General features: G+C 39.6%; 2 protein-coding genes across 4 annotated transcripts in view; one reads left to right on the forward strand and one right to left on the reverse strand.

Moving 5' to 3' along the window:
* Positions 1 to 8294, reverse strand: part of C17H18orf63 (chromosome 17 C18orf63 homolog) — a 50252-nt gene extending 41958 nt beyond the window's left edge. The window contains exons 1-3 of the mRNA XM_075993741.1: positions 8161 to 8294; positions 6377 to 6455; positions 3534 to 3590 (exon numbers count right to left, since the gene is read on the reverse strand). Of these exons, the coding sequence (XP_075849856.1) occupies positions 3534 to 3590; positions 6377 to 6455; positions 8161 to 8294 (270 nt within the window). The remainder of the gene's footprint in view (positions 1 to 3533; positions 3591 to 6376; positions 6456 to 8160) is intronic.
* A 7069-nt stretch (positions 8295 to 15363) lies between these two features.
* The window catches only part of CYB5A (cytochrome b5 type A), a 30973-nt gene continuing 24794 nt past the window's right edge, over positions 15364 to 21542 (forward strand). Inside the window, exon 1 of one of the 3 annotated variants that reach the window (XM_075993799.1) lies at positions 15364 to 15622. In XM_075993799.1, the coding sequence (XP_075849914.1) occupies positions 15494 to 15622 (129 nt within the window). In that variant the 5' untranslated portion in view covers positions 15364 to 15493. The remainder of the gene's footprint in view (positions 15623 to 21542) is intronic. The other 2 variants (XM_075993800.1, XM_012781215.3) reach the window with 2 other exon arrangements.

Consider the following 21542-nt stretch of genomic DNA (forward strand, 5'->3'; position numbering starts at 1 on the left):
CCATGCAAGGAGAAGTCTGGGGCAATTCTATCATCCATAACCATACTGATGGGTGACCTGATCGCCTTGCAGGGCAACAATGATGCCATTTATCACTTCAGCTAAAGTCAGTGACAAATTCTCTGCCACCTTCTCTATCTGGGTAACTCCCACTGTAGTAAAAACTGCTGCCCCTCAGAGGAGGAGGAGGAGAAGGGGAAAGAATAAGAGGAGGAAGAGGAAGAAAAAGAAGACACACATTACCAATATCAGGAATGAAAGACATGACATCACTAAATCATTACAGATTCGACCTCAAAGGAAAATAAGGGAATATTATAAGCAACTTTATGCAAATAATTTGACAACTCAGATCAAATGGATATATTCCTTGAAACAGGGAACTTGAATAGCTCTATTATCTATTAAGGAAATTAAAAATATAGTTAAAACCCTTCCCAGACAGCATTATTGGTGAATTTTACCAAACATTTATTGAAGAAATAACAAAAAATTCCATACAAACTCTTCCAAAAACTTAAAAAGGTAGGGAATTTTTTTCCTGCTATAAAATTTGTGGGGGCAGAGACTTTATCTGGTTCACAGCTTTACCCCCAGAAATAAGTAGACTGCTTGACATATTATAGGTGTTCAATGAATATCTGCTGACTATGATTTTTGTTATGTGAGAAGTATCCATATAAAGAAAAATTGAGCATAACCATAAAGGCTCAATGAGTGTAAGAAAATGCAAGTGAGGATGGAAGAAAGTTTGTGAATAACAAAGAATTCAGGATCTGGAAGTCTGGTACAGGGGACAAAACAAATTTACTTAGAAGGAATGAGAAACTGAAATAAATGGAAAAAGGATAAGAGTATAAACAAAGATTTTAAATAGTTTGGCAATGTGACACCTTGCACTAATGAATAAAGTCAAAGGTGTGAACAGAATGGAAAAAGTACAGCACAAAGTAAGCATTTTTATTATTTATAAGGACTGTGGGTGATATTTTTAATTTTTCATTTTTTCTTATAAAGTACATATAAATTGATGGTTCATAGTAAAAACATAGCTTTACTAAATCAATATAGTAAGTCCTCACTCAATGTCATCAATAGATTTTTGAAAACTGTGACTTTAAGTGAAACAACATATAACAAAACCAATTTTATCATAGGCTAATTGATATAAATAAAAGTTCCTATAGCATAGTTCTGGTCACAAAAACATCACTAAACTTCGAAGTAAAGTCCTAAAACACTTTTATTAAACATTGAAATAAATGTGAACTAAACATACATTTAGGAATGATTAATAAAAACGAAATAATTATTTACCCAATTTTTGGTGAATCAGTGACAGTGGTCACAGTGGTGATGAATTAAATCAAAGAATAAATGTTTGCAAAGTGAAAATTGTCAGGAGCACCTCCTACCACCATGTAGTTCAAAAACAAGTAATGAGAAATGCGGCAGGTTCCCTGAGTGCTTTCATACTACATCGTTTATTGTGGTGCATTTGTATGATTATCGTATACTTTATGAAATTTTATAATAATTTGTATGCATTTATTCATTCATTAATTTTCCAACTTACTTATTCCAGTTCAGAGTGGTGGGTGGCCAGAGTCTACCGCACCATCTCAGGGCTCAACATGTGAACCAATCCTGGACGGGACGCCATTCCATCTCAGGGTGTACTCACAGCCACACTCACTCAGAGAGACTGGGACAATTTAGACTTTTCAATTCACCTAACGTGCACATCTCTGGGATATGGGAGGAAACCAGAATGTCTGGAGAAAATCCATGCAGACGTAAGGAGAATATGCAAACTCCACACAGTGGCCTTGCAGGAAATTGATTTTTTTCCTCAACATTATAATGAAACAATGTTTAAAAAAATGACTTTATTCAATGATCTGCTGTACTGAAATGCTACCTATTGCGCTCAGAATGTAATCGTTTTGATCTTTAGAATTCATCTTAAAAATCATAATCTTTTTGTATAATGACATTTGTCATTATGTGAAAAGTATCCATATAAAGGATATGGATACTTTTTCTCACAGAGGCAATGGCAGCCTTTTGTTGTTGTTGTTTTTCCTGGATTATATTTTCAAAGATGTTTGTTATGGCAAATAGCCTTGGCCTTTTCCCCAGCCTTGAGCAGTTTCCTTAGGTGCATGTGCTAATCTGTACTCAGCTGAATACTCAAGAGGGACCCTCTGCTGATCTCCAGAGTTTGCTTTCTATGCAGCTCTCTCCTCTCTGGTACTTTGCCCCTGAAAACTCTAGCTGCGTTGGCCTCCCTGGACTCTCAGCACTCTCTTCTCGATTCAGGGAGATTAGCAGACTCTCACTAGATATTCCCTGCCCTCCGCCCCTCCCTGTACTGCAGCCTGAATATCCTCTATAATCAAGAAGCTGGGGGAAATCCTAGGGCTCATCTTGTTGGTTTCCTGTCTCTTGGGGACCACTGTTCTTTGTTGTGTGATGTCCAAAAACTGGCCTTCCTCCAATTTTTACGCATAGATTCTACAGCAATAGAATTTTTAAATCAGTATATTAATAATAAGATTAAATTCTCTAGGAGCTAAGGGGTCTTCATTAAACCATGACATGTTTTCCATAATAAAGAATAGAATTTTGTAGGGATTGCTTAAAGACCTAGGTCTTTATTCTAGGTGAATGATATACTGTAATCTGGTTCTTATAGTTCATAAATGGCCTTTCAGATAACCAGAATCCTTAGATGACCAAAGACTTATAAAAAAGATTTAAACATAATCCTTCCTCATTGCTACTAAACAATACTGTTTTCCCAGATTGTAACTGATGTCTGAAACCAGCTTTCAGGTTATTCAAAGACTTCGAAGGGAAATAGAAAATACCATTTCTGAGACTTTATTATTCTTCTAGAACCTAAAGGCAGCATCTCATTTTAGAGACGACTAGAAATTTCATTATCTTGAACTCCAATAGATCTAGGAACAGAGGCCAGCAGTATGGCTGGACAGGCTGTTAGAATAACCAGTGAGTGCCTCAGAGTTACATGAAGAGGCACGAAGGGACTTCTAGTCAAGGCTCCAAGACTTGATTTACTGAGACACACAGTGGTACTCAAGCCCATGTATTCATCTTTTTCCTTGCAAAGATCCAGAAGCTCATCACCATTATACAATCTATAATTTTTTTTCCTTCACATATTAGTAGCTATACGGTTGTAAAGAATAATTTTACCTTGCTGAGTTTCATTTTCTTCATATGTGAAAATAGGGAGATTCACTTCTTTGAAGATATATCAATACATGGTAAATGAGATTATGCCACATAAATGGCTGCAATAAAGTATCCAATAAAAACATAAGCCTCTTCCCCTCTTTCTATATTAAATGTGCACAAAATAATTTTTTTGAAAAAAACGTTGGATTCTTTCACATGCATAGCAATGATTTATGAGAAACACATTCCAATTTTCATTTGCTAACTGAAGAAGTTGAACACATAATCAATATAAACATCTGGAATTATTATCCTTTTTTAAAACTTACCTTAGCTCCGTATTTTTCAATACAGGCATTAAGTTTTCCAGTTTTATAAAATGGTATCTATAACAAAAATCCACATTTATAAAAAGGACTTAACATAAATTTAACATATATATAATTAAATTATGCAATACAAGAAGATTTTAAGCATTATACAACAGAGGGCACAGAATAAGGCCATCATCCTATTAGCTTTTATGCCTTGGGGAAGTGATGACCATGCACTTCCTGAACTAGAATCTGTGGGCACATTCTCAAAGCGTAGAAAGCCTTTCTGGGAGTGACATGACCACAGAAGGCTTACAAAGGAAAAGTCCAATAAATTTCATATACTAAGTATTTAATATCTTTCTTAGTATACAATAAATTCTTAGACAATAAGAAAAATGGACACAAATGGAAGATCACATTCAGAAGGCCTAAATGCTATAACTCACTAATGAAATAAATACAAATTAAAGGAAAATATTTTTAACCTAACAGATTAACAAATACTTAAAGGCTGCTATTATCTACAGTGTTCATGAGGGTATGGAAAAAAAGTTTCTCTCATACACTATTTATTTTTTTTAAGAGTCAGAATCTTGCTCTATTGCCCCGGCTGAAGTGAAGTGGCATGATCATAGCTCAAACTCCTAGGTTCAAGCAATCCTCCCGCCTCAGCCTCCCCAGTAGCTGGGACTACAGGCACACCACTACACCTGACTAATTTTTTATTTTTATAGAGGTGGTATCTCACTATGTTGCCCAGGCTGGTCTCAATCTCAAGTGATCCTCCTGCCCTGGCCTCCCAAAGTGCTGAGATTATAGTTGTGAGCCATGATGCCCAGAACACTGTTAAAATGTAATCTAGCATAAGCTTTTCAGAGACCAATTTAGCAGTACCCAGATTATAGTTTAAAATCCAGATTACGGTTGCAATCCACTTCTAAAAATTTAACCCATAGAAGTTATCAAATAAAAATGATATAATTTCAATGATGCTTTCTGAAACAGTTTGTAACAGCACAAAACTAGAAACTCAGGTGTGCATTAGAAAGTATTAAAGTACTATATACCCATACAATTAAATATTTCACAGCCTTAAAAAATGAGGAAGATGTATGACTAATATGGAAAGATATCCAGTAGAGACTAAAGAAGGAATAAAAAGCAAGTTTCAAAATAGTATGTATAATAATTCCATTTTCTACTTAATTTTTTTTTTTTTTTTTTTTTTGGAGACAGAGTCTCGCTTTGTTGCCCAGGCTAGTGAGTGCCATGCCGTCAGCCTAGCTCACAGCAACCTCAATCTCCTGGGCTCAAGCAATCCTCCTGCCTCAGCCTCCCAAGTAGCTGGGGCTACAGGCATGCGCCACCATGCCCGGCTAATTTTTTCTATATATATTAGTTAGCCAATTAATTTCTATTTATAGTAGAGACGAGGTCTCACTCTTGCTCAGGCTGGTTTCAAACTCCTGACCTTGAGCAATCTGCCCACCTCGGCCTCCCAGAATGCTAGGATTACAGGCGTGAGCCATCGCGCCCGGCCTCTACTTAAATATTTTTGTAAATTATTTTTAGAGAATACCTTTGTAAGATAACAAATCACATATTTAAAAAATAGATGGCCACTTTCCTCTAATTATTCTTGCCCAAATTAGGATAATTTACTAGAACTCTAAAATAATGTCCTTGTGCAATAAAGATTTTCAGGTAGAAAGGGATACAAATAAGAGATACTAGTCTACTTGTTCACTAACAGTTTGTCCTTTTTAAAAACTATATTAAGGATAAGAAGATATAAGATGGACATACAATCAAGACCTAGAAGAAAAAGAACTAAAGGCTTTGGATGATTTATCAGCGTTGTTAATAAATGTTGATTTCACTGAATTCTGGGGAATTAAAAACTCAGAAAAACAGAATTTTCAGAAAGATTTTTGATAAAAATCTTAGGTTAATATGATTTTTATACAAATTTCTGGAATTTCATCATAATTCCCAGTTACATATAGCACTGGAAAATATGTCTCTAATACTCATTTTACTAAGTATAAAAGCATTTTTTAGTAAAATTTCCAAATTAAAAGAAACATTGATCTAAGTTCCTTAAAAACAGTTGAAGATTAATCTGACACAGGATTCGTTAAAAAAGGAAAAAATTAAAAAACAGTTGGAAATTTGTTGAAATGAGAAACTTCTTCCTTTTATTCTTTTTTTTTTTTTTTTTTTTTGAGACAGAGTCTTACTCGGTTGCCTGGGCTAGAGTGCCATGGCATCAGCCTAGCTCACAGCAAGCTCAAACTCCTGGGCTCAAGCAATTCTTCTGCCTCAGCCTCTCGAGTAGCTGGGACCACAGGCATGCACCACCATGCCTGGCTAATTTTTTCTATATATTTTTAGTTATCCAGCTAATTTCTTTTCTATTTTTAGTAGAGATGGGGTCTCGCTCTTGTTAAGGCTGGTCTCAAACTCCTGACCTTGAATGATCCACCCGCCTAGGCGTCCCAGAGTGCAGGTTTACAGGCGTGAGCCACCACGCCAGGCCCTCTTCCTTTTATTCTAAAGAATAAAATATGACTAAAAAGTATTAAGCCCATGCCATCTTAAAAAACTATACTGTAACATTTTATTCTTTAATAGTCTTTATCTTAGCATTATGACAGAGAAAACTAATGGATTTTAAACATCGGGCATATCAAAGTTATTCTGTTAATAAATAGTTCAATCAAACTTATAATACAGTGTGATACATCCTCATAAACCATCTTCAATTTTAGCTTTAATACCTGAATTTTTTTATTTTTATCAATATTGCTCCCAATAATTGGTACTAATATTTCATAAAATGTTAAAATACTAACCGCCATCACCACCCAAATTTGGTTTAATATTCCAGGCACAGGTGATGTAAGAATATCTTGATGCAAAAACAGCAACTGCCTGTGGAGATAAAATATATTACAAAGTAGACCTGCCCACTGTGTTTTGACTTTACTGCAACATTTAAAATTTTTGCATAGTTAAAATTTTAAGTTTTTCTAGACAACAATTGTGTTGTAGACTTCTATCTCCTCACACTTAGCATGGTGCCTTGAACAGCATAGGTACTCAGCCAACATTTGAATTAAGAGGATTTTGAAGTTGTGGATACTGATACTAACATGAGAATTTGTCCCCTGTAGCTGAATTTCCCAAGCTCTTTCTTCTATGAGACTAAATTCATTTTTTAAAGCTCCATTTCTGTCCTATATGTACACTTGAAGAAGTCTAAGCACAGTGAGGAATCCATCTCTTTGAATTCCTGTTCCTTCCACTCCTTTTTTTTTAAGTGGTGGGCAGGAGGCACTGGAAGCAAGAGGCTAAGGATTCACCTATCAGTGAAGTTACCAACTCCTTGAAAATTACTACTGCCTAGAAATTCTTTCCAAGCCCAAAAGAATTGAGTAGTGGTTTTAGTTTAGTTTTCAACAGCCAAATGAATTTACAACAAACATCATCACAATGCGAATTACCACCAATAATTTTGTTTCAAAGTTCGAATGGAAGATACGAAAAACACAAATGGAATAGTTAGAAATATGAAATTTTTCAACATTACTAATCATCAAAGAAATAAATTAAAATGAGTATGTGTATGGGGCTGCTTCAAAAAGCAAGGTAGGCCAACCTGTTTCTGGTGGCTTCCTATTTGCTGGAAGCCAGGTGCAGCAGGGACTTGCTTTTGCAAGGCCTGCCTTTCTCTGATACAGGCCAGGTCTGTCTGCTCGCTCTGTTCAGGCTGTCAGTGACTGAGAGGTTGAATTAAGACAGCTCTGCTCTGCGGGCATGGCTGCCTTTGAGGCCAAACAGCAGAAAACCTCACTTAAGGTTTTCTACCTGTTTTATTTCCAGAAGGGGTCACAGGTGAAGTCCTCAATAGGCATCAAATTACATTTTAGCAAAAAGGGCACAGGCTCCGTCTGCCCCTGAGTGGGAAAATATGCAAATAAGGAAAAGAAATGTGTTGTAAATAAGATGACAATGGAGGACATCTCAAAAGCATTTTTCTTAATTCTTGCCCCTAGAATCTTACAGGTGTTTGTTTTTCTCCAAGAAATTAAAGATATAATCTTCTGCAACTTAAAGGACTAAATACATGGTGGGTCCTCAGTAATCATGAAATTATACTTTAGGCTTCCTCTAAGCTGTTTTCCAAAGACCACCTGTGGTCATTTTTATTGATATAGATCCTGGAAAAATACTCTTCAGTGTTTTATACTGACTTGAAAATTAAGAAACTATACTAAAGTGTTTACAGTGGCTCTAAGTGTGCTATAAACAGTGGATACTTAGTAAATATTGATTAAGATCTCTAAGTTTGGAGGAGCCTGATTTAATTCATGAATGTCTGCAGATTTTAAATTTTACAAAAGCACATAAGAGGTCACAAACAAAAACTCAACAGTGTGATATTCTATCACAAGTATTTTAAGTCCCTCCTTAAATGTAATCCAATATATCTGGTCAAAACAAAACTGACTTCCTTTATTTTGAAAGTATATACACAGATTGAGTAACTATTTTGCTTTAAAGAAAATACTTCTAAAACAGCTCTTATGGGTCTTAAAAATTTTTAAAAGCCTTAGTTATAAGATGTATTTTTTACCTGCACATCCTCATTTGTGTACTCCTAATCTCAGTATCTGACAACCCATTACTCAGTATTATTCTGACTGCACAGAGTCTGCGTAAATCTGGAAGGGTGATGAAGAACAGTGACTGCTGTCTAGAATGATTCATATTTTCTGTTGACTGAACGTCTCAACAATCAGGCCTTTAAAAAAAAACAGCAACAAAAAGGAAGTAAACTGTATTACCAATAAGATTTCAATACCAGCTTAGCACATTATTGACATTGTGTTAGAATAAGATCATAAAAACAAATTAGTTAGCAAACTTTGGCAGTTAAATATCACTGACATTTTACGTTTAAGATTTTTCTGATGATTTTCTAGGGTCTTTGGGTACAAGTTTTATTAAAATATTTTTCATATAACATATAATTCACCCATTTAAAGTGTACAATTCAATGTTTTTTTTACTGTATTCAGAGTTGTGCAACCATCACTGCAATAAATTTTAGAACATTTTCATCATAATCTAGAGTTTTAAACCTGCAGTTTTATAACACAGAATAATTCGAGCATAAATAATACAAAACACCAGCTACTATTTATTAAAAGCCTACTCTGCTCCAGGAACTAAATATATTTCTACCATTTTGTGATTATTTAACAAATAACTGTAGAACTATCTTCTATAGTTCCAGATATTAAGCTTCATTTTGTTTTCAGGAAAACAAATTCTTATAACAATAATAGTTTTTTAAAAATCAAAATGCATAGCAGTCTTCTGTTGAGATTATCTCTGTAAAGCACTTCAAGGTTAAGGAATATAAAGAATATATATTAAGGAATATACATTACTCATTTTACATTAATAAAAATGTCCACTGATGTCTCTAAATTGTTACCTACTTTTCATTTCCACTAAGTTATATGGCTTTAAAATTCTATTTGGGGCACATTTTACCATTGATAATTCACAGGGTCTACCTCCAAAGTCTACATAGTATTACAGGAAAGAAAACTAGAATATAAAAAGTAAAGCAACCTATTGAAGTTCAAGTACTCTAACATGCACAAATACACCCAGAGAAAGTAACTTGGACTCTCTAGTACTTAAAACTTTTTAACATTGACATATTTTCTCTCATTTTAAGAAGTAATTACATATTAGCCCAGGAATCTGGAGTGTGACCAGCCTTAAGTGTTGATCACGGTAACAAAATGCATTTGTGGGGTAAACTGAGGAATGCTGGCAGTGCCCTTTTTGCTCCAACACATTTCTCTCACTCAAGCACCACAGTGTGAAATTTTCTTCTCCTCAGAGAACCACTTGGTTCTTTTAAACTGGAAATAATCTTACAATGGTTAACAAATTCAAAGGTGTTAGTGACTTAATCGAGATGATTTTTGGTATCATTAAAAATTAAAATATTTCTTCTCTGCTTTTATGTTGTAGGGAGAAAAAGCACAAAGTTCTAAGGCAAACACAACCTACTTCAAAATTTTAATTCACTTCATCTGAAGAGTTTTAGTAAAGGGCATCAATAATGAACAAGGTAAAATTTAAAGCAAAATATTAATTATGAGTTGAACCCAGGACAATTGTGTTAAAGAGAATAGGTCAAAGACATGGGTGACATTTTGTGATTTGTTACTCTCATTTGTAAAACACATTTCCCACTAAAATTACTTTCTATCTCATTTTTTCCTTTATATGTTACAGCAGAGATCTAAATTCCAGGTCACCAAGAAATTTCTATGAGCATCCTCCCCTTTTGTCAATCTTCAAAGACTTAATGATCAGAAAATTGTATGTACACAAGATTGATTTGTTCAGGAATAAGCATGAATTTATTTATCAGGATTTTTAAAAAATGTTTTTGAGTTCTTAGCAAAACTTGCAGATTTAAAAATAAAGTGGTTTTTTTTTCCTTTTAGTAGATTGTATAAGAATTATATTGTAAAGCTCAAAAGCTGGGCCAAACCTCATTAACATATATGGATGAATTATTAACATATCGTTCAGAGGATAACTCCACTACATTTCTGTCCTGGTAAACCATGTTTGTTCCCAGTCACCACCAGGGTTAGCAAAGAGCAACAGCTATCTAGAAAATTCTACATCTGAAGACAACAGAGAACCCAAACAGAAGCAAAACTCTATGAGCGCCCAGTCTGTGAAGTCAGTGAGTTGAAGTATCTGGAACTTAAAGCCCATCTGGAGCGTCATTTGTTTCTACCTCTGTGGGGACCCCTCCCAGGAAAAACAGACAGGGGGTCCGATTCAGCGTGGGCTCCATATTTGGCTTCCTGTGAACCCTCCCGTGGCTTCCGGTGGGCCCCCTTACCTTCTTCTGGGCCTCACTTTCTTACCTTTAGTAATGGATTTGGGTGCAAACATAGCTAAGGTCTAAGCTACATACATTTTAAAAAGGTAATCCTAGCTCTCTGGGAGGCCAAAACAGGAGGATCGCTCGAGGTCACGAGTTCCAAACCAGCCTGAGCAAGAGCGAGACCTCGTCTCTACTAAAAATAGAAAGAAATTACTTGGCCAACTAATATATATAGAAAAAATTAGCCGGGCATGGTGGCGCATGCCTGTAGTCCCAGCTACTCGGGAGGCTGAGGCAGGAGGATCGCCTGAGCCCAGGAGTCTGAGGTTGCTGTGAGCCAGGCTGACGCCGCGGCACCCTAGCCCGGGCAACAAAATGAGACTCTGTCTCAAAAAAAAGGTAACTCTATAAATTTCCAATAAAATAAAATGCACTAAAAGTAGGACCTATGGGCCTTTACGGATGGATAAATTTTTCCGATCCCAAAGCCAGAAGCAGCGGGATTCAAACCGCGCACCCGCGAATTCACCACACGCAGTCCCGCGGGTTCCTCAAGAAGTCGGCGTCCCCCCCTTCTCTGGGCGCCCGCGCCGGGCCCTGCCCTGTGAGCGACCCTGCCCTGCTCGCGGCCCTGCCCTGTGAGCGGCCCTGCCCTGTGAGCGACCCTGCCCTGTGAGCGGCCCTCCCCTGTGAGCGACCCTGCCCTGTGAGCGACCCTGCCCTGCTCGCTCTTGTCCCTTCCCCACTCAGACTGCCTCACGACAGTGGGAAATACAACTGGTCAGACTTTTTTTGTTTTGTTTTGTTTTGTTTTGTTTTTTAAACTATAAAAGCGGCCGGGCGCGGTGGCTCCCGCCTGTAATCCTAGCACTCTGGGAGGCCGAGGCGGGCGGATTGCTCGAGGTCAGGAGTTCGAAACCAGCCTGAGCAGGAGCGAGACCCCGTCTCTACTATAAATAGAAAGAAATTAATTGGCCAACTAAAAATATATAGAAAAAATTAGCCGGGCATGGTGGCGCATGCCAGTAGTCCCAGCTACTCGGGAGGCTGAGGCAGGAGGATTGCTCGAGCCCAGGAGTTTGAGGTTGCTGTGAGCTAGGCTGACGCCATGGCACTCACTCTAGCTTGGGCAACAAGGCGACACTCTGTCTCACAAAAAAACAAAACAAAACAAAAACTATAAAAGCAATGCCTTCAAAGCCACGGCCTCCTGAGGCTCAGATGCACCGGCCTGCTCCCTCAGAGAGAAGGCGCTAGCGGCCTCCCTCGCTTCCACTCTGCTTCCTCAAGCAGATGCCCCTCGGTCCGGTCGGGTCCAGTCGGGTGGGACCCTCACCTCAGGGCGCGATTCCCCTCAGGAGCCACTCCCGGCATGCCCCAAACTCCCTGCGTGCCCCGCTTTCCTTGCAGCGTGGCCCCGCGCTCCCGCACGCCACCCTCTCCCAGCATGCCCCGCGCGTTCCTGGCTTGCCCCGCACCCTCTGCGTTCCTGGCATGCTGCGCCTGTCAGCTCTTCTCACCAACGCTGACCACGCCGGGTGCAGTCGGTCAGGCGATTCCCTGAGAGGAGAGCTGGGTTGTGTATCCTGTAGATGGTCCCGCAATTTGCCCAGCCCCCAGACCTCAGCGTTAGCATCCTCTCGTCTTTGTCCCACACGCCACATTCGATCTGTCAACAGACCCACCAGTCCTTCCTTCCCACTATATCCAGAATTCAGTCATGTCCTCTGCCTCTGGCACTCTAACGTGGGCCGCAGTCCCATCCATCAGGCAGAGGCGCGGATAAGGCTCAAGCTGCAGGATCCCTCACTTGCACAGATCCCTCCCAAGGTCCCACACCTAATTTTGCATTTATTATTTCGTATTCTTTTTTCTTCAAGAGGGCCTCCCCTCTTGAACATTGAGGCCCGAGAAGGTTAAGGCCCCACAAAACCTGGCGCTGTCCCTGTACCTGCACTATTATGTAGTCCAGTCTGTAACTGGTATCCCCATTCCAATCTCAACTTTGCATCTCTGTGTAAAACTGGAGTCAAAGTGATCTCGTTAAAATGTAAACCAAATTGTTCTCCTTCTATGCTCAAAACCCTCCACTGGCTACTTTCTTTGAAGTAGAGGAAGTCAGGAGGAGTTTGTAAATATTTGTGTTTCTTTAATTTATCTGGTTTGTTTGTCTCCAAATTTGCCTATGTTTCCTTCACCTTGGAGTTCCTGCCAGATAGGATTCTTCTTTATACCTGTGGTTTAGAATAAGGAAAGCCTATTGAGTAATAATAATAGTACTAGGTAAAATTGATTGATTGCTTTCTATGTGCGAGGACAAAAAACAAAAAAAACACATTCATCAAATCCCAAAGAACTAGGCTGCTATAATCTAGTATTATACTAATGAATAAAGTGGCCACATTAGGATAGCACATAATTATTAATGACAGTATTTCTCATATGCAATTTTTAAACATGCTTTCTCAAATAACATTTTTTTGCAAGTTTTACATTTAAACTTCTAGTAGATATATTTTTTAAAAAAAGTAGACTGTAATTATTTCCCAAATAAGGTATGTCAGGTACCTTTTATTCCTAAAGAAATTACTAAGACATATAATCACTCATTAAGCACCTATAATTTAAATTATTCTATTCTGACATTTCCGAAGAGTCCAGTGTAATCAGATCATTTTATAATGGGGAAAACTAGAGGTTCTTACCCCTGGGTATCCACTAGAAGACTTGGAAAGCTTTGGTGGAAAAAATGAGATGTACTAGATGTACTAGAACCCTTGTTCTATTAACTTGTGTTGGAGACAAAACAGATTTTTTTCTAAGCAAGTGGCTTAGAACTGCTTATAGTCAAACGTCAGGTAAGTCACAAAATCAGGGTTAGGATCCAGATTACTAGCACTAACGTTTTTATTTTAACCACTTCTGGAGTTATTTGGAACTGGGACTAAAGTCTGAAGCAATCTTGACATTTGTTTATAGAGGTAGCCATGAACTCAAGAGACCGGTTGCTCTATTGAAAGTCTTGGGTCAGCAGTCCTAAGAATGGTTATGGAAAGTATAATCTGGTTCATTAATTTTAAAAAATAATATAGGAAATTTATAACACTAAGTGCATATATTTGAGAAAGAGGAAAAATTCAAAGTAATACTCTTAAAGTTGCACTTTAAGAAACTAGAAAGAAAAGGGGGAAACGAAACCCAAAACAAGCAGAAGAAAGGAAATAATAAAGAGCAGAAATCAATGAAATGGAAAAATAGACTAAATCAGTGCAACAAAAAGCTGGATTTTTAAAAATATCAGTAAAATTGACAAACCTCTAGCAAGGTTGACAAAGAAAGAGAAGTCAAAATTATAAAATACTAATATCAGGAATTAAACTGAGGATATCACTGTACAGACCTTACAGGCATCAAAAGGATAATAAAGAACTACTATAACCAACTCCACACACAAAGATTTGACAACCTAGATGAAACCGATCAATTCATTCAAAAGTATAAGCTATCACAACTCACCCAGTATAAAACAGATAATTTGAATAGTCCTTTAACTCTTAAGGAAATTGGATAGTTTAAAACCTAAAAAAGAAATCTCTTGGCCCGTTATGATTTCACTGGAGAATTCTACCAAACTTTTAAAGAATAACATCACTTCTATACAATATCTTCCAAAAAATGGAAAAGAAGGTCCCGACTCATTTTATGATGCTAGTATTACTCTAATATCAAAACCTAACAAATACAGTATATAAAAAGAAAACTACACACTGTCTCATTAACATAGATATAAAAATTCTTAGCAAAACATTGTAAATAGTATTCAGCAATATATAAAAAGAATTATACACCATAAGTAAGTAAGGTTTATTCCAGAGATTCAAAGTAGTTCAATATTTTAAAAATCAATCAATATATTCTATTATATGAAAAAGCTAGAAGTAAAAATAACATGCAGAAAAGCATTAGATAAAACTCAACACCCATTTATGATAAAGAATAATTATCTGTGAAAATGTGACTAAATTGTGAGGAGGCCCAAAAGATAAGAATTATTCTAACAAGGTCTGTACGGTATTTTTTGTTCTCAATTCTTTGTCCTTGCCGTACCTCACAGTATAGGGAGGGCGTCTTTTACATGGGAATTTTACCTTTTGCTTTTAAGAAACAGCATGAAGGTCAAAATAATTTTCTTTTATAGATGCTGGTTTTGAAGTGTTTTTACTTAACTAAAGTGTGCTAGAATAGCTGAGGAGTTTTTTACTAAAAGAGTTTAGCTTATACGCTCTTGCTTTATATGGAAAAATAATTGTCCTGGCTTTCTTTCTCCCGTGAGGACGAGGCATTGCAAACCCCGGGCGAGGGTCAGCGGGGAGCAGCACATTTGTGTCACAGGGGTCAGGTTGTGAAACCGGTCTAGCGTGCATGTTGACAGTCTCCCCGTGGCGACCCTTGATGGACTTGGAGGATTACTACTTTTGTTACAAATTAACGTTGGTACTTAGGGGTGGTTAGGAAACACCCCGCGCTTTTGTGCTGAGGTCGCTGCCCTAGCAAGGATAGACTTTGCACCGGTGGCAAACTGCCCTGTTGCGCCCTTACGTGGTGTCGACATGGGACACCTTCAGAAGCCCCGGCCCAGACCGCCTCGAGCCAGCCGAGGCCCCGCCCCGCAATCCCGCCCGCTGTCTTCTGCGCAGACTCAGCGAAGCCCCATTCCGCCCTCCGCGAGCTCCAGCAGCCGGAGATTGTGAAGGGCACCTCCTGCAGCCAATCAGCAGCCGCGTGTTGGGCGGGGGCGCGCCAGGCCTGGAGGAAGGGGGAGGGTCTATCAAAGGCTGGGCCTTTTGAGTGACAAGGATACTGGCCTATCCTCGAAGGCCGTGCTTTGTAACGCCCCCCACCCCCGCAGCGTCGGCCGCCCAGCATAGGGCGTGGTGCCCGACGCGCGGGGAATGTCCCGGGCGGAGCCCGCGGAGTCGCTAACTCTCCTGCCCCGCCGTGGCTGTTGTGTGCTGGGCTTGGCTCGCTGCGTGCCGAGATGGCTGAGCAGTCTCACAAGGAGGTGAAGTACTACACCCTGGAAGAGATTCAGAAGCACAACCACAGCAAAAGCACCTGGCTGATCCTGCACCACAAGGTGTACGATTTGACCAAGTTTTTGGAAGAGGTGAGTTGGTGAGGCGCGACGTCGGTCTGGGGCGCGAGGAGGGTGGTCCGGTTTTGGAGGTTCCCTGGTGTGACCTGTCGTTCGCGGCGCTGCGTCTCTCTTTGTGATCCCTGAGCTCTCATACCCGAGCCTGCGCGTCTGAGTCTGCACACCTGGGAGCGCTCCCCAGTCAGCATGCACGAGTCTGCACACCTGGGAGCGCTCCTGAGCCTCCACGCACCAGTCTACACACCTGGGAGTGCTCCCGAGCCTGCACGCACGAGTCTGCACACCTGGGAGCGCTCCCGAGTCAATGCGCCTGAGTCTGCACCCCAGGGAGCGCTCCGGAGCCTGCACGCACCAGTCTACACACCTGGGAGCGCTCCTGAGCCTGCACGCACGAGTCTGCACACCTGGGAGCGCTCCCGAGTCAATGCGCCTGAGTCTGCACACCTGAGTCTGCACAGTACATGTGCACATTGGGGATCCTCGGGGGCATGGGCTGGCATCCTTGCCGTGTGAGCCGTTTTGGCAGCCCACACGGTGGGTGTGCGCCTGTAGGGCAGGGACTGGCTCCGGAGACCCTGAACAGACGTGTATAGAACACTCCCCTCCTGATTAGTAGGAAGCAGAATGGTGGCAAGAGCAGCTACGTGAGGACTTTAAATGATCCCTTTTATCCTTGAGTTTGAATGGAAGGGGTCTCCGCATAGGACAGGGGTCCGTCCCACCCCAGTGACCGGTTGGAGACCACCCACCCCGAGAACCGAGAACCGTAGGATGCCGCCAGAGGGGACCCTGAGCTCGGAGGTCGGGTGGCACTCGTGTGGCTCTCCGAGTGGCACTCGCAGGCCACCCCTGCCCACTCGTGTGTACCTAGAGGGCCTCAGTGATGATTAGCCGTATCCAGCACTGACTTGGCGGTGAGGAGTCAGCTTTGAGGTGAGGTATGAAGGAAGCAGGGTGGCCGGAAAGTACAAATTCTACCAGTAGGACTTGATCCTTGAGCGGCTTTGGAAGTTGTAAAATAACTTTGCTTAAGTTAAAACTTTTTTTTTTTAAATAAGATTCTTTGCTTTGGATTATAATTGCTGCTGTATACTCTAAGGTGGCATTTTTAGTTATTCCCTTTGCTACCTCTGGATGTGTTCTATCACTTTGGGAGAATTTGAATCATAAATCTTTACACACACACACCCTCCTCCATTCCCGCCACCCTGCCCTACAGTAAATGAGACTGTTTAGTGATGGGAATTATTTACAGGGTGAGGATTGGGGACAAAAATAGAGGCCTGGTCTTAGCTGGATCACAATTTACATCAAATGACTTTTACAGAGAATGTTAAAGAAAACAAAATTAAAAGGTCTGTTCAAAAAAGCTGAAGTTGATGAATATGGGTAAGAGATTTCACTCTTGTCCTTTGGTGGAGTGCCAGAAGATAAAAGTGTTCCGATTTAGTTAGGTAGGTAGGTGTGTTTTGTGGAGGGATTCTATCCCCTCCCTCCTGCTGAGCTACACAGCTTATTTGCCATTATAGTTCCTTGAACTAAAAATCTTGTGTGATAACATCAAGTCTAATTGACTCTAAATAGTTATTTGCAACTGTTCCTTCCCCCTGTCCAATGGTATATGTAATTCTGGAATTTTAAGATATAGTGTGTTTTGTCTGTGTCTATAAAAAAAGAGTAGCATTTATAAAATAATGTTAGGATATATTATAAAGTATTTGTTTTTCTTTCTTTCCTTCTTTCTTTACCATTCTAATGTATACCTTCTAAAACAGGTTTTTTTTGACCTTGATATTGTTGACATTTTGAGCTAGGTAATTCGTTGTTATGGTGTCTGTCCTGGTCATTGTAAGATGCTGAGCAGCCTCCCTGGCCTCTGCACACTAGGTATTGGTAGTACACCTTCCTCCAGTTGCAAGAACCAAGCATGTCTTCAAATATGGCCACATGTCCCCTAGGGCACAAATTTGCTTCTAGTTGACAATTAAAGTTATCATGCATAACTTTTAAGGGTTTTCAGAAGGAGATAATAAGGAAGTGAAGATAATTATTAAAATTTACTTGAAACCATTTACTGCTACATTTCATTCTTATGAGGCAAGGAAGGAGAATTATGCAAAAATTTTGAGAGCAAAACTGGAAGTGATAAGAACAAGCTGTTTGATATGCAAATTAGCTGAAAACAAATTCCTTTATTTATTTATTTTTTTGTGACATAGTCTCACTCTGTTGCCTGGGCTAGAGTGCCGTGGCGTCAGCCTAGCTCACAGCAACCTCAAACTCCTGGGCTCAAGTGATCCTCCTGCCTCAGCCTTCCCAGTAGCTGGGACTACAGGCATGTACCACTGTGCCCGGCTCATTTTTTTTTCTGCATATTTTTAGTTGTCCAATTAATTTCTTTCTATTTTTAGTAGAGATGGGGTCTCGCTCTTGTTTAGGCTGGTCTTGAACTCCTGAGCTCAAATGATCCACCCGCCTCAGCCTCCCAGAGTGCTAGGATTATAGGCCTGAGCTACCACGCCTGTCCTGAATTCCTTTATTCTTTCTCAAAGGTTTTGATATCCTGTCTTTGAAAGTAGCTTGGGAAGAAAATGTCTCTAATGAAACGAAGGACCAGGAGGACAGCCTCAGGAGAGGAGCCTGGAGTTTGGGAGAAACACAAGGAGTTTGGTTTGGGTCCTATTGACCCTAAGGGGTTGGAGAGATCTTCAGGAGTCAGGACTGCCTTCCACATCCCTGCCTTCTCCACTGTCTACCAACATGTTGTTCTAGCAGGTTAGAAAAATAAGGTTACCTAGCCTTTCCTGTACTGCACCAGCCTTCTCAGCACCTCCTGGTTCTACCTTTTGTTGACATGTCTTTCCACTTGCTAATTTTACATTTGCTTTTACTTTATGTGACCATTTCCTGCTTTATGCAGTGTGCTAGTTATTGGCTTCCCACCCCCAGCAAGGCCTTTGGGGTCTCTCTCTGGTTATACCTGTGGTTCTAGGATTCCCTACAGGTGGTTTCCTGGGCCCATGAGATTACATCTCAAACATATCTTCTCTGTCAGAGCTCTCCAGCACCATGCTCTGTCAGCTCTAGATTCTTCCCTTTCCATTATTTTATGATGCCAGCACCATTTGTCTCATACCAGCTTTGAAAACAGAACTGAGCAAGCATGCCTCTCTTCCCGCCTTGCCCTGGCCTTTTTCCTTTGTTCCATCATTTAAAGGCTCCAGAATTTCATGAAGCCAGTGCATGTTAACTAAAGAATATTCTGTCTTCCCTAATTTACCTAAATGTGAAAGTTTCTTTTTCTTCTTTCTACCTCTAAAATGAACTTTCAGTCATTATAGGCTGTATCTCCATCTACTCTGAGTTCACCCATCCATATGGACAAGATTTCTCATGGCTGAGTTTTCCCCCTTCTTTCAGAATGTCCTAGATTTACATGAGTGTCCACGTTCACGTTGAGAAAAACGTGTGGTGTGATGGAAGGATCCTGCTTTGCAACCCAAAAGGTACAAGTTAGGAACACAGGGTGAAATTTAGTTGTTGTGCAATGTGAGCTCCGTTGTTCTGAAATAATGACTGACAAAGGAGGAGGGGTAGAAACCTAAGAGGGAAGACTTGCTTATTATTAATGGCGGTCTAAGTAGCGGCAGGGCTTTAGTTACCATCTGTTACCTACCTATGAGATTTTGAGCCTTATTGCCTACATATTTTGAACTTAATTTTTCTTCAATCCTGAGTTCTAGTTTTTGAATTAACATTTGTGAAATTGAGTCTTGTCATATATGATTATATTATTAGCAGAGTTTATGATTATAGAGCTTTGAGGGACAGTTATTTGAAATGAAAACTTAAACATTTAGGGCTAGAGGGAAAAATGATTTGTGTTTCCTTGTCTGTGATTTGGGCAGCAGCATGTATTCAGTTTTTAAAAGAGCTGTGGAAGAGAGAGAAGGCGATATAATATAATAACAGTTATATAAATTATAACCTTCGGTTCAAGTCAGTGGGTGTCTGATTTGTGAAATAGATATTGTCCTGAACATTTTATAAAGCAAAATGTCTTTGTGTTGCGTTGACCCCCTCCCTTTACATTATAAAAATGGAAACTTGTTTCTGTGGAACATTTTCTAGTGTTCCTGGGATTCTGATAGTCTTGTATCTGAGCCTTGAATGTTCTTTAACGGCAGTCTGCCTCACAAAAGTTGTTGGCTCCTGACTTACCTGGACGTTGGAGTCTTAAGAGTGTTCTTTGTAGCAGGTTGTGTTGTAGGGATGTGGTTTTTATAATATTCCTTGGAATATGGCTGCCTATGTCACAGAGACCAGTGATTTGAAGCGTGGGGACTGCAGTCTTCCAGGGACCCAGAAAGAAAGTGTGGGTGTTGAAAACTCATTGTCATTAATTCTTGAAAACCTAGAACAATTCTTATCTTTACCCTTGTTAGGGCCACCATATTTATGGCTAAAATACTAAATGCCTTTTCTTTTTACAAGGAAGTTTGATAATATTCTGAATAATACTGAAAGGTTGCAGTTGCCAAATGTAAAATGGGATTACTATTATTAATATGTTGTTACGTAAATAAGACTCAGAAAATAAGAAGTCTACAGGAAGAAAATATAAAGGTATTGGTGGTGGTAACAGTGGCGTACTCATCTTGGGTAGACAGGTGGCAAAACCACATCTTTCAAAGCCACAAGGAGAATGTGAACCTATGGATCTTTGACATATTTCTACTTATGTACATAATTTTTTGGTAACCTGTTGTTACTTATGAAAAGAGGTTCCAAGAGGCTACTTTGCTTTGAAACTGTAAAGAAAACACTCTAGATTAACTCTTGCTTTTTGTTTATCTTTAAGGTGGATGAAAATTATAAATAAGGAAGGACAAATATAGGCCAGTTTGGGTAAATCAAGGAATAAATAATGTGCTAAATTCTACTTACTGTGAATGTCTGTAATTCTAAAAATTCTAAACCGTGGAAGACAACTCATTAGTGCCTTTTTATAGTATAGTGGAGTCTGAACAGCCCTGACCCTGCTGGATGTTCATGGGAAAGTACTGGGTTATGATTAGGAAAACCAGATTTGGTCTTAGACCTGTTAGGGAGGTGACCTCAGGCAAGTCTGGTAATTCTTTAAATCTCCTCCCCTGGCCACACAGCAGGAGGTGAGTGGTGGATAGAGAGGGAAGCTTCATCTGCATTTACAGCTGCTTCCCATCTGAGCTCTGCCTCCTGTCAGATTAGTCACTGTCTCCCCTCACCCCCAGATGGGACCCTCTAGTTGCAGGAAAACAAGTTCATGCCTCCCACTGACTCTGCATCATGGTGAGTCGTATGATTATTTCATTATATATTAAAATGTAATAATAATAGAAATAAAGTGCACAATAAACATAGTGCACTCAGGAGACCATCCCCTCCCCCATCCGTGGAAAAGTTGTCTTCCATGAAACCAGTCCTTGGTGCCAAAAGGATTGGGGACCACTGCTCTGAATCACTTCCTTATTCTGAAATGGGGATTCTTCTGTCACCTACATCTACCTCAGCTCTGTGAACATGGGGAGAAATAATATGTGTGAAAACACTTGGAAAAGTATGTAAAGAGAAGGCATTCAAATGACTATATTTTACTTAAAGTTTTCATATAAGTTGTTATTTTTTGTTATGCGGTAGGTCCATTTATTAGGTGGGAACACATCTCAGAAATCATAATGGTAACCCAGTAAACAAAATGACTCTAAATACAAATATTCACTTGAAATATGATTTTTCAGGAATATATGCTTTGCATAATTGGAAATCATCCCTTTTCTGGAGCTTTTATACATTCTTTATTGTTTAGGGGAAAGAATGCATGATGATTTAAAGGAATTGGACTGTGGAAAAGTGAAACGAAGAAAATCAAAGCTGCTCGGAATTCCACTAC

The sequence above is a fragment of the Microcebus murinus genome, chromosome 17 (assembly GCF_040939455.1).
Source record: "Microcebus murinus isolate Inina chromosome 17, M.murinus_Inina_mat1.0, whole genome shotgun sequence".
Lineage (NCBI taxonomy): Eukaryota > Metazoa > Chordata > Mammalia > Primates > Cheirogaleidae > Microcebus > Microcebus murinus.